Here is a 13716-nt window from a genome sequence, read left to right as displayed (position 1 = left end):
ATCCAACTAATATCCATGAGGATGAGGGTTCAATCCCTGGCCTCACTCAGTAAGTTAAGGATCTGGCATTGCTGTATGAGGCATAAGGTGCAGCTGCAGCTCAGACTCAACCCCTAGCCTGGGAACGTCTATATGCTGCAGATGTGGCCCCTACAAAGAAAAAAAAAATTGTAACATGACTGCTATTCTGATGCATTAGCTTACTTTCTATAACATCTAGCATAATGGCAATTCGAAGTAGATCTTGCTTAAGACAATACACAAAATTAAAGGGCATGCATAAATTTTTTGAAAAAAGCAAATGAAATTGCTTTCTAAAATCAATGGTGACCCACAAACGTGAACACTAAAATGTCAGCTCCATGAGGGCATCTCGCTCCTTCACCTCTTGTATCCCCAGTACCACCAGGAGACACTCAGTAAATACGTGCTGAATTTAACAGTTCAGGAATTTCCTCTCATTCTGAGTACCAACCACATACCAAGCAAAACACCAACAGAAACTATTGATCCTCACCATCTTGGGTACCGGAACCTTTCAACAAGCAAGTGTGCAGTAACTTCAACAGCAACTGCAGGCATCTGTCAGTTTTCAGCAAAGGCATGTAGGCATTGGTACCAAACTTCACAAGGGCATCCAGAAGAGGATCTAAGAATATCCTTAATACATTCTGTGTTCTCCGCTTTTCACTAGACATTAAAAGACATGCCCAAATCAAGCATTTCAAAAGCATACAGCAATTACTGCCCACCTACAGTTTGTGGAATTGGTTAGCTAAGATTCCACTAGACAGCATTACTCTTGTGGATGACCCCACCACCTGGAACCTACCAGGATGGACCGTTGCATCTGTGCTTTCTCAGCGAGAGGGTGACTCACTGGAGAAGACAGCACGGGCAACATCTGTCCTCAACTCTAGGCATGAGTAGGAAGGAAATCCTACACCCAATTTACTTGCCAATAAAAGTGCTGAGACCCTGCTTCCGTATTTCAAAAAAACAAAAGCCCAACATATGCTAGTCAAGGAAATGAGACATGTTAACAAAAAATAAATAAATATTAAAAAATTAAAGAGCTGTGAAAAACTGTTATAATCAACTATAGTACTAAAACTGTCTAGAACAGAGATTTGATGTTAATCAAATTAACTGCATTATCACGCAAATACACTACCTAATAAAGCTGCTTTTTGCAACAATTATAATCTGGTGACCATCTGCACACATTTCTCAAAATATAAATGAGACTGTATTACTTTTATTACCTTTTCAAATATTACACATTTTACAAAGAAGGGTAAAAATCCAGTAAATGTCTTCACCTAATCTTATGCTAGGACCTTACAATCCATTCTTCTAATATTATTATATAAAACCAGTTTGGGGTTTTTTTTTGTTTGTTTGTTTTTGTTTTTTTTTTTGTCTTTTTGCCTTCTCTAGGGCCACTCCTGCAGCATATGGAGGTTCCCAGGCTAGAGGTCGAATCGGAGCTGTAGCCACCAGCCTACGCCAGAGCCACAGCAATGGAGGATCCGAGCCACGTCTGTGACCTACACCACAGCTCACGGCAACCCTGGATCCTTAACCCACTGAGCAAGGCCAGGGATTGAACCCGCAACCTCATGGTTCCTAGTCGCATTTGTTAACCACTGAGCCATGACAGGAACTCTGAGGGGTTTTTTTTAACTTTCTCTACTTTAAATGTCTAATCCTATTAATTTCTTGTTAGTTTTAAACATTTTTTTTAGTATACTACCAATGTTCTAGCTCCTTCCTTTAATACACTGTTATCAATTCCATACCAATCATTGAAATGTCTGAATGTATACCATAGTCCTGATCAGCTTTTTTTTTTCAAGTTTAGAAACACTTACCTATATTGACTCTTCATTCCTTCCACATCCACGGCCAGCAAGACCATCATAGCAACAAGCTTGGCTTCAAACCAGTCAGGCATACAGCAGTTTTCGCCTCCTTAAATAACAATAGTTAAGGGTTGCAAAGCATTAACAAAATCCTTCCAAGCTGATGTTTCAAAAATAAAACAGCTAAATGATTATGTGTTATCAATATTCGATTAGAGGAATACAGGTGAGCTTAAATAAAGTAGAACACCCTATAGTATAGCTAGCTCACTGTTACACATTAAAATACGAACACAGCACATCTCTGCAGGCCAATTGCATGCCATGCACTGGCATCAGTGCTGCAGATACCATGGTTCCCGTGCTCATGAAAGTTATGGTGCAGTTGTGAAAAGCCTGCATCCAAGAATATACAGAGAAGTGGCACTGGTGGTACAGTGGTGAGCATAGCTGCCTTCCAAGAATATACAGAGGAATGCAAAATGATAGCTGCAATGAGTGCTCTAAATGGTGCAAGCAGAGTCCACTGGGAAGGACAAAGTCATCCTGAAGAAAGGACACCTGGGTTGGGTATATACCTGGGAAAGAAAGAGCCAGGGGAAGGGAAACAAGACCTTTCCAGGCAAAAGGAAGAGCATGACAGCCCTCCAGTAGGAGAGAGCATGCTGGGATACAGGGTGAAAGAGAGTACCAAGATGAGGCTGTAGAAAGAGGTCGGGAGACTACGGACTTTGCAGGCATGTAATGGATTCCTATGTTTACCCCCAAAGGCAAGAGGAGGCCAGTAAAGGTCAAAGTGAATGTGTACAAGAATCTGTAAGATCCTAGTTTGTATTTTAAAAAGAGGAGTTCCCACTATGGTGCAGTGGGTTAAGGATCTGGCATTGCCACAGCTGCTATGTAGGTTGCAGCTGTGGCTCAGATTTGATCCCTGACCTGGGAACTTTATGTGTGCGTGTGTGTGTGTGTGTGTGTGTGTGTCTTTTTTGTCTTTTCTAGGGCTGCACCTGCGGCATATGGAGGTTTCCAGACTAGGGGTCTAATCGGAGCTGCAGCCGTTGGCCTACGCCACAGCCATAGCAACACCAGATCCGAGCAGTGTCTGCAACCTACACCACAGCTCATGGCAACTCCAGCTCCTTCACCCACTGAGCAAGGCCAGGGATCGAACCTGCAACCTCATGGTTCCTAGTCAGATTCATTAACCACTAAGCCACGATGGGAACTCCCAGGCCTGGGAACTTTCATACATCACCAGTGTGGCTGAAAAAAAAAAAATAAGATTTCCCTGGGTACAATGTGGAAAAGAGACTGCAGGAGAGGCAAGAGTAGATGCAAAGTGACCAGTTAAAAGGCAATTCTGGCATCTCAGGTGAGAAGTGAGAGTCCCCCAAAATGTAACCAGAAAGGGGATGGAATGGATACAGACACAAAGGCTGTGGCATCTCAGACCTGTGTTTGAACCTCAGTCCTACTGTTTATTAGCTATGGGACCCTGGGACCCTGTCCTCACAGAAAGTTTAGGTCATCTTCTATGAAATCAAACTAAATAAACCTATAACTTTCTTCAGAGTTTTTATAAAAATTAAATAATATATGCAAAGTTCCTAGAACAACTTTTGGAAGAAAGAACTTGGTTAACTCATAAAATTATTATTTTCCTATCCTTGAAAGCCAATTAAAGTAAAACTAAATCACGGATAGAATTCTTTTTCATTCTATCATAAGAGTATACTCTTCATCTCAGCTCCCAAGAAAAATTTAGTTAAGGGACCTAGTTTTCCAGCCCAGTGGTTCAGATACTAAAAACATATTTTAAAATATTCTGGAGTTCCCATCATGGCTCAGTGGTTAACAAACTCAACTAGCATCCATGAAGACCTGGGTTCGATCCCTGGCCTTGCTCAGTGGGTTAAGGATCCAGTACTGCCGTGAGCTGTGGTGTAGGTGGCAGACACGACTTGGATCCCACATTGCTGTGGCTGTGGTGTAGGCTGGTGGCTACAGCTCTGATTGGACCTCTAGCCTGGGAACCTCCATATACCGTGAGTGCAGCCCTAAAAAGACCAAAAAAAAAGAGGATATTCTAATATATTTTGATACAAATTTGTTAGAATAGTACAGAGGACAGACAATACTAAAAATATAACTTGCATGGAAAATAACTTGGTTTTAAAGATGCAACAAAAGGATAAACTTTATCATATATTATTCTTTAAAATGTTATAAATACCATTTTATTATCAGTAAAAAATATGTATTCTTTAGAAAATGTAAATGTTGGGCTCTCCAAAATAATTTAGTAGGTTAAATGTATAAATGTTTATAAAGGTGGATTGTTGAAACTTGTTCTCTGAAACATTTTTACTCACACGGATGCTTTATATTCCATATTCACATATAAATACTCATCCATTAATGAAGACTAAAATGAAATCAGATGCCAACACACTTTTCAGTTCCCTGTATATCTGAGCAATCAGATACCTTCTGACCTCACTGGAGGTGGGGTGGAGGTGCTATTTGAGAATGAAATGTTTCCAACCACGAGGGCACTTAGGCCTCTCAGCCACTTATATGCCACCGAGCTGGAAGCCTCTGGGTGTAAACAGTACACATATTGGTATGGAGAGCACATGTGCTGGGGCATCAAAGCGGCTAACCAGCAAGTTCTCACTTTCCTCCAGCCAAGCGCCAGTAGCTGAGTTCTAGCAGCACATACCCTTGTTGAAGTCATAACAATTTTTCACCTTGGAGACTGAGAGTGAACGTTCTCAGTCAGAAGTTTAGTGGGTTTTTAATGATTTCTGATTTCAAGGAGAGCCACAGGACCAGCCTGATGACAACAGAGTGCTTTTCCTGTCCAGTGGAGGACTCACTCTCACAGTGATTTTTGCTGTAGGTTGCTTCCTGAGTCCTCCACTACCATACCAAGGAAATCATGCTACGGAGCCGTGGTTTGCAAACCTCAGCATCTGTCAGAGTCCCTCAGAGGGCTTGTCAAAACACAGAAGGTAAGTCCCAACCCAGAGTTTCTGATTCAACAGGTGTGCGACAGAATTTAAGAATTTGCATTTCTAAAAGATTTCCAGGTCATGCTGATGTTGCTGGTCTGGAAACCATTCTCTGAGAACCCCTGGCAGAGAATTCTTTATATATTCTTCCTATTTTCTCACTGAGACTAAAAAAAGTGTAGGCCACAATAGTTTTAAAGAAACAAAGTATTACTGGCTATCTTTTAATCATCTTAATGCATTTTAACCCTGAATTATCAGCCAAATCTTAGGACACAAATTCTAGAACTGAGTATAATTTTAGAAAATGCAAACTAATCCATAGGGTCAGGAAGCACATCAGGGTTGTCTGGGAACGGGAGAGGGACAGTAGAAATGGGAAGTAAGGATTACAAAGAGGCGTGAAAACACCTTGGGAGTGATGGATATGTTCACTATCTTGTGATGCTGATGGTTTCCTGAGCATACAGAGGTTAACGCCACGATACCGTACAGTCTAAATATGTGCAATTGAATGTATGGCAATCATACCTCAATAAAGCTGTTTTCCACATTTGTTGTGCAGCGACATTACACATACTACACCTTGGGATTATTCTGTCTCTTCAAGTACCTTGGTTATTACATTTTTTAAGTAGGCAAATTATTCAACTACAAAATCTTTACATAAAATATCCTCTCTGATGGACTAAGTATGAATTTGTTCAAACATATTTCACTCTTCGGTTGATCTTAACCTTTCCAAGTTCTGACAAGCTGTTACTACTATTTCCAAAGTATGTCTCACTTTCTCTAATTTAGAAAGTCTGCTATGAAAGCTTTCCAACAGTTTTGCTTTTTTATGATACTGGTTTTATGTGGTTTTCATTGTTGCTTTTTGTTATATACCATATATATGATATGGTATATAATATATATATCTAAATATATTATATATATCATATGATATCATATATATATCTACCTAACACACATCCATCCTGCTCTCTTAACCATTCCAACCTGGGCTCCATGCTATAGACAGGCAGACAAAGATGGACGCCAGCCTACTTTCAATTCCCTGGACACAAGTTCATCCAAGCTTTGTGAGATACTCCTCCCTACTTTCCTTCTTAATTTCTACTTACACATCAGGTACTACCTCATCTGGTGACCTCTCCTGACCCCCACCAGTCTACCTGCTCTGGATCAGTACCACTTACCTAATTTCCCCATCTCAGTGCTTGCATCTTTCAAGGCATTGCACTAAGGTCATCTGCTTACTTATCCACTCCCTTGCTGCATTATGCTCTCTCTGAGGGGAGGGGATACATCTTTCATCTCTGTAACTCCAAAGTCTGGCACTCAGAAAATACTTGATATACGTTTGCTGAATAAGAGGGTAAAATCTTATCTGTAATGACCATGTCAGACCGAAAGAAAAAAGCTATTTGAGGTATAGAACCTAATTAAAAACTTTTGAGTTGATGAGTCTTTACAGAAAAACAAATTTGATCTTTGTTTTTTAATGTACCCACAGCACATGGAAGTTTCCGGGTCAGGGATCGAACCTGAACCAAAGCAGTGACCTGAGCCTCAGGATCCTTAACCTGTTAGGTCACCAGGGAACTCCCAAATTAAATATTACATATAGTTTATGCTCAAAAACTAAAGCTAAAAATGTTTGCTAATAATGATTTTATTAAATTGTTCTGAAAACTGCCCAATAATTGATAACTAAAATTTTATAAAGGTACTTAGCCAAGGGTATTAAGAGTCAAACAAAAATATTACACACAAACGCCTCCTTTGACTTGAGATCAGTTTTTTAAAAACTTATATGACCATATTATACTAAATAGTATCCTTCAAGTCCTATAAATGTTAGGTGAGAAACTTTTAAAATCTTATTTTATCCAATTTTGAATTATTTAATCAGATCTGATGCTGCTATATACTTTCTTTTCTTTTTTTTTTTTTTTTTTTTTTGGTCTTTTGTCCTCTCAGGGCCGCACCTGCGGTATGCAGAGGTTCCCAGACTAGGGGATGAACTGGAGCTGTTGCTGCCAGCCACAGCCACAGCCACAGCAATGCCAGATCCAAGCCTCGGCTGTGACCCACATCACAGCTCACGGCAACGCCAAATCCCCAACCCACTGAGTGAGGTCAGGGATCAAACTTGCAACTCCTTGGTTTCCAGTTGGATTCATTTCCGCTGCACCAAAACGGGAACGCCTATACTTTGAATTATAAGACAAGTTCTGTAGATATTTTAGGGAGTTTAATCTGTGCTAACTCTAATAAGGACTGAAATGTATTTATTTTTATGGGCCTAACAAAAGAATCTTCCCAGCAATAGTACAGAAAATTTACTAGACAACAGAGAGAATAAAACACAAAAGAAAAATGCTCTAAGAAGGACAAACAGATAAACTCATGTATTGTGGAAGGACAATTAACCAATCATTTAAGACCTATTTCATGATCAGATTAAAGAAACCAAGAAATGAAAATGATGGTCTGAGACAAAGCTAGGAAATTTAAGACATGTTAAATGCAAAGAGGCAATTTACCCAAATAATCACTAATAGCTTTAATAATGAGGAAGCATTAGAGATGTAAAAAGAATGCTAATTAATGAATCTGCTGATAGTTCTTCCTTCACACAGACTTACACATTTCCCCAGAGAGGATGCCAAATTGATCTTTGCTAAGTATCTGGTAACAAGAAAAAACTAATAAAACCATCCTTTCAACCAGAATTTTTCTCTAAAATTACTTTTCATAATCAGTTCACACTAAATGTAACAAACATTTACGAACATTTTGCTTGCTTTGAAAACAAACAAAAGATGAACAGATTTATCTACAAATATTTCCACTATGGACACTCCAAAACACATCTCCAAGATTTAGCCGACAAAGATTCAGTATTGCAGAATTAGATTATGAATTTATTTATGTTCAATTCCTACTCAGGCAGCTTAGCTCATTTCTTAAAACAGTTAAAACAGCTTAAAAATCTCAAATCCTAGAACAGATAAAGAACAAGTAAGGAAGCAGTTTTACATGCTGGTTAGTCACATTATTTGGCTGAAATACAGGTTTGACATGAGTAAAACAGCACACCTTTGGTTAAGCCTGTATCTCAATCTGAAAAACTAGTATAAAGTTCTTCAGAGAGGTTTTGGTTACATCAATCCAGAAAAAATGATTTCAGACTTACTTTCCCAGGCAGGCGACTTAATATATTCATGGATGAGGTTCTTTACATAAGCATTTAAAGAGGATGTCTCAGCAAGCCCAACGGAGCTACTAGGCGAGTTTCGCCTAAAACAGCTCTCATGAACACACAGCCAATCACAGAGCTAGAAAAGAAAACAGTTAGCACTTATTGTAAAAGCCTAACTCAACAGAGGGTTTCTAATTTCCCTGAGCCAATTTCCTTTCTTCTACAATAAACTGAATTTAAGTGACTGAACACAACAAAGTAACAGAACGCCCATTGTCATGATTGAGTTCCACAGTGCAGACAACAAAAAATGTTTATATGCATGGATGTGCGTATATATACGTACATGTGCATATATGTTTTTTTAATCTCCTCAAGAATTTAGAAACTTCATTAACAGGCGAGAATTTTTAAAGTACCTGATATAAAATGCATGTTTTGATAAGATGTTCTAAAGAACATGTCTTTGAAACATATCACATATGGAAAGCAAATTACCACCTTAAGTTAAAATTCATTCTGGTTTCATATACTAAAACAAAGATTTATTTTTGAGAGAATGTAGAATTTGAAATGTAAGTTATAATTAAAGTCCCTACCCTCCTCGCGAGTTTATTTTCTATCATACATGCATTTTAAAATACAGTTGATCTTTGAACAACTCACGTCCACACTGTGTGGATTTTTTTTCAACAGTAAATACTACAGTACTTCAGGACCCACAGTTGTGTGAATCCTCAGATGTGGAGGAGCCCTGGATACCTTACGAGGGCAGTTTCTTCATAAACTAAACATACTCTCACCACATAGTCTGGCAACCGTGTTCCTTGGCATTTACTCAGTTGAGCTGAAAAGTTATATCCACGCAAAAATCCAAATGTAAATGTTTACAGCAACTTTATTCATAATTGCCAGGACGTAAAAGCAACCCAGATATCCTTTGGTTGGTAAGGGATAAGTAATATTATTCAGTGATACAAAAAAGGGAGTTATCAAGCCATGAAGCAGCATATTACATAGTGAACAGAAGCTGGTCTGAAAAGGCTTCATAATGTAGGATTCCAACCAAACGACATTCTGGAAAAGGCAGTAAAGTACCAACACTAGGGGAGCGAGTGAACACAGGATTTTTCCAGCATGGAAACTGTTGTGTATGATACTGTAGTGGCGAATGTCTGTCAAAGCCCAGAACGTACAACACAAAGAGTGAACCCTAATGCAAACCATCCACATTAGTTAATCATAAATAAGGCATCAATATTGGCTCATCATTGGTAACAAAAGCGCATGCTTAATGCCAGAGCTAATGATAACAGCAACTGTGGGGGATGGGAGGGTGCAGAGGGGCTATATGAGAACTCTGTACTTTCTGTTTGTGTTTTCTGTAAATCTAAAACTGCTCTAAAAAAAGACAAGTGGCTGTCTCATCAAACCAAGGGAAAAAGACAAGAGAAGCAGGAGGTATTTACATGTAGCATGGTCTAAGCAGGGAAAACATGTTTATGTGCATTTTTTCATTTAAACTTCCCAGCTCCTATCAGATAGCAAAATAAATTCCAGATGGATTAACCGCCATTTACAAACATATTATACATATCAATCCAATGAACAGACTTTATTTGGATACCTGAGCAAAACTGAACATGTGAACAAACAAAATGCAAAAAACAAACAGAAAATCACATTTATTGAACATCTGGAGAAATGCAAACACCAAATATTTGAAATCAAGAAATTAACTACATTTTCAGGGGTGCTAAGGGCCTATTTCTTAGCAGTATCTTATCCTTCAGCAGTATATATTTCTAGATGAAATGGTAAGACGTGAAATAAAAGTCCAACAAGGGAGTTCCCGTCGTGGCGCAGTGGTTAATGAATCCGACTAGGAACCATGAGGTTGCGGGTTCGATCCCTGCCCTTGCTCAGTGGGTTAACGATCCGGCGTTGCCGTGAGCTGTGGTGTAGGTTGCAGACGCGGCTCGGACCCGCGTTGCTGTGGCTCTGGTGTAGGCCGGTGGCTACAGCTCCGATTCAACCCCTAGCCTGGGAACCTCCATATGCCGCGGGAGCGGCCCAAGAAAGAGCAAAAAGACCAAAAAAAAAAAAAAGTCCAACAAAATACAAAATTTCCCATTGTGGTTCAAAGGGTTAAGAACCCAACGTAGTATCTGTGAGGATGCGGGTTTGATTCCTGGCCTCCTTCAGTGGATTAAGGATCTGGTGTTGCTACAAGTGGCCGTTTAGGTTACGATGTGGCTCGGCTCTCGTGCTGCCATGGCTGTGGAGCAGGCCTGCAGCTATACCAGTATAGTGGTCCAATTCGACCCCTAGCCTTGGAAGTTCCATATGCCCCAGGTCTGGCAGTTAAAAAAAAGTAATAATACAATAAATAAAGAAATAAATTCTAAAATATTTAATCAACTGAATTTTTAAATATCACATGTTGAGTTATTTAGCAACATGCTATAAAATATGCAAATGTATGAGACAATGAAAAATAAAATTCAAAACAGTAAAATCTTAATTTGCTTAGAAATATATCATTTAAAACAAACATATAGTGAGAAAGCAAGAGTGAGAATACACATATTAAAAAAATTAAGACTTAAACCAAAAAATATGGATTTGATGGCTGGCATTACAGGTGATTTTTATTTGCTTTCCATGGTTCTGTATTTTCCAGACTTCACATAATCCAATGTATTTATTTTAACATATTCTAGGCTGATTTCTCTTGTTTCTCTCTGCATACATAGCTGGAATCGCTTCCAAAAGGAAATAATCACATCTCTAGCCTCAGTGATCTCTTAGGCACGGGAGAAATAAAAAATTAAAAAAAAAAAAAAAGGTTCCTGTGCTCAAAAAATATAACTTATAGAGGACACTGACTAGGACTATGGATAAGGCTAATAAAGTCATTAGCAGGAATTGAGTGCTACAGATGGAAACAAAACAAAAAAGAGGACGTGGAGATGGAGGAACCCACAAGGAGGAGCAGCACCATCAATGCCACGGCCGGACCTCGGGCCCCTGCACGTGGGTTCCCGCTGAGCCACTGCAGGAGAAAAGGCAGACACTTGGGATTTTAGGATGAAATAGATGCAAAAAGTCAGGAAGATTATGGATTACCCAAACGTCAGGCTTGGGCACCTGACTAGATGAAAGTGCCACGAACGGACAGAAAAAGACAAGGAGGAGGTTTGTGTTTACTCACTGCTTTTGAGTCTAACAACGTCCTGACTCCTAACACACCTCATCCAGAATCTAGATCTGCCCGCTAACACTGTCTTCTTTTCTAAATGGTCTATCTCCGTTCCAAACGCTTCCTGCCTCCCACCTCTCCACAGGAATCTTAGCAGCATGATTACTTAGATCCACTCAAAACAAACAACTTTTGAAACTTTTGAAAAAAAATCTCTGTTGATAGATAACAAAGCAATCATAGTCTACATAAAAGGCTAGTAATGAATTCAGTTAGAAACAATTTTTCATAAGGTTTTCAAAGACCTCGTTAAATATTTTCAACCTCACCTCTGTCCACAACGAGGTTCCGCGTCCTAAGGACTCCTCTTGTCTCACAGACATGAGAAAAGTCGCCATGTCAGAAAGGGACACTTTCTCCTAGGGGCAGGGCAGTTTTTTAGAAAAAAAGCACTCATTTAAAAATTGTAACGGAACTAAAATCTCTGTAAAAGCAATCTAGCATACTATTTTACGTAGAATTCTATTAGTTAAATCAAAAGCGATTTCTGAAAAAGTGTCGAACTTTTAAAATGAAGATACTGATTACAAACAACCATTACATAAAACGAAAGATTACTTTATAAACCTATTTTCCTTAAAATCAAGGTTACTTTCTGAGATGGGAGGTGGTCACAATCTAAAAGCCAAACCAAAAATATTCTATTAAAAATTTATGTATTACTTAAATCAGAAGTGAATCTTACTTTTCAAAGGCAAAAGAAGGACCCCTGCCTTAAGAACACCACCCAGACCTTTTCCCCTGAAGGTCGCATGTCTTCCATTAAGGTATTTTGCTCTAAGCCAGGTGTCAGCACAGCTACTCAGGAGCCTGTTTTGTAAACAGTTTTACAGGAACACAGCCACGCCTGTTCATTTATCGATGGTCTATGGCTGCTTCTGAGTAGTTGTGGCGGCAAAGACTCCACATGACTCAAAACATCTAAAATATGCACTTGCCCAGCCCTTCACAAAAAAAGCTTGCTGACCCTTGTTCTCAGCAACAGTGTTACTGGAGCTCTGTGAAAAACAGAGAATAAAGATACATTCCCTGAATGTCAATTCACTGGAGGATGTGCAGGAAAAATACAGAGGAAACCAGGTGAGAGGCTCCAAGAGTCTCTCCCTGCTACAGTCACACAGTTACCTGCCCCTCCCAACCCCCTTCCCCCACCCCACCACCGCCCCGACCCCAACATGCATGATGTCTACCAGGGGGACTCCGGGGAGACCCAGCACTGGGGGTTTTTACTGGAAGCCAGTCACACAGACCCTCTGCACAGCACTTACACAAAGATCCCAGGCCCCAGAAGGAAAGCAGGTGTCCCTACAAGTACTGCAGGCCCAGTGAGCTCTTGGGTAGTGGGATGGCAGGAATCCTCCCAAAATCCATGTTCCCAGCTGCCAGCTAAGGGCCAACCTCATAAGCAGGGCTTTCTGACACCAGCATCACAGGCCTGCTGTGTTAACTCTTCGATGGACACCCACTTGCTAAGAAGATTCCTACCCTGGAATTAACACGAGTGAAAGAGACACACTCACCACATCTACCAGGTTGATAGCCGCCCGAAGGAGATAGCACTGGGCCGCCCCTCTCAGCAGGATCTGGTGTGTGATCATGGTGCACTGCAGGACGTCCCTGACATCAGAAACACACATGTCCTTCCACAGTCCCAAGCACTGTTCTGATAACTGTGATTACTGACAACTTGATGACAGCATCTACACTTTCTAATGCAGAAAAGTCACTGCCAGTAGAATTGCAAAGCTCTTAAATCTCTGGTAACACTCAATTTTGTGAGCCACATGGGAAGTCCATCTGGTAGAGCTCAATTTTATCCTTATTTTGTTGTCTTTTTAAGGCCACATGTGTGGCATCTGGGGGTTCCCAGGGCTGAATCGGAGCTGTGGCTGCTAGCCTGTACCGCAGCCACAGCTATGCCAGATCTGAGCCATATCTGCGACCTACACCAAGCTCATGGCAATGCCAGATCTTAACCCACTGAGTGAGGCCAGGGATCTGTGTCCTCATGGATGCTAGTCAGATTCGTTTCCACTGAGTCATGACAGGAACTCCTTATTTTTAGTTATTTATTTTTTTGACCACACCTGAGGCATGTGGAAGTTCCCAGGCCAGGGGCAAACCCACAGCACAGCAGCGAGGTGACAAAGCTTGATCCTTAATCCGATAAACAACAAAGGGACTCCCTAGAACTCAATTTTATTTTATTTTTTTTTTTGTCTTTTGTCTTTTTGTTGTTGTTGTTGTTGCTATTTCTTGGGCCGCTCCCACGGCATATGGAGGTTCCCAGTCTAGGGGTTGAATCGGAGCTGTAGCCACCGGCCTACGCCAGAGCCACAGCAACGCGGGATCCGAGCCGTGTCT

At 40.3% G+C, this 13716-nt stretch overlaps 1 protein-coding gene across 13 annotated transcripts in view; it reads right to left on the bottom strand.

The window, feature by feature from the left end:
- Positions 1-13716, bottom strand: part of TARBP1 (TAR (HIV-1) RNA binding protein 1) — a 77247-nt gene that overhangs the window by 43423 nt on the left and 20108 nt on the right. For all 13 annotated transcript variants that reach the window (XR_014827839.1, XR_002338941.2, XR_014827841.1 and 10 more), the window contains 5 exons: positions 12873-12969; positions 11622-11711; positions 8085-8226; positions 1875-1974; positions 518-690 (listed from right to left, as the gene is read on the bottom strand). Coding sequence is in view for 8 of the 13 variants with exons in the window: in XM_005670967.4 (XP_005671024.2) it covers positions 518-690; positions 1875-1974; positions 8085-8226; positions 11622-11711; positions 12873-12969 (602 nt within the window). In the remaining 5 variants the exon portion in view is untranslated. The remainder of the gene's footprint in view (positions 1-517; positions 691-1874; positions 1975-8084; positions 8227-11621; positions 11712-12872; positions 12970-13716) is intronic.

Source organism: Sus scrofa, chromosome 14 (assembly GCF_054392235.1).
Source record: "Sus scrofa isolate SSC_HxYL_T2T_F1_AM1 chromosome 14, Sscrofa_HxYL_maternal_Yorkshire_Landrace_v2.0, whole genome shotgun sequence".
In the NCBI taxonomy this organism is placed as follows: domain Eukaryota; kingdom Metazoa; phylum Chordata; class Mammalia; order Artiodactyla; family Suidae; genus Sus; species Sus scrofa.
Note: the sequence above shows the minus strand (reverse complement) of the source record. Positions and strands in the feature narration are given on the sequence as shown.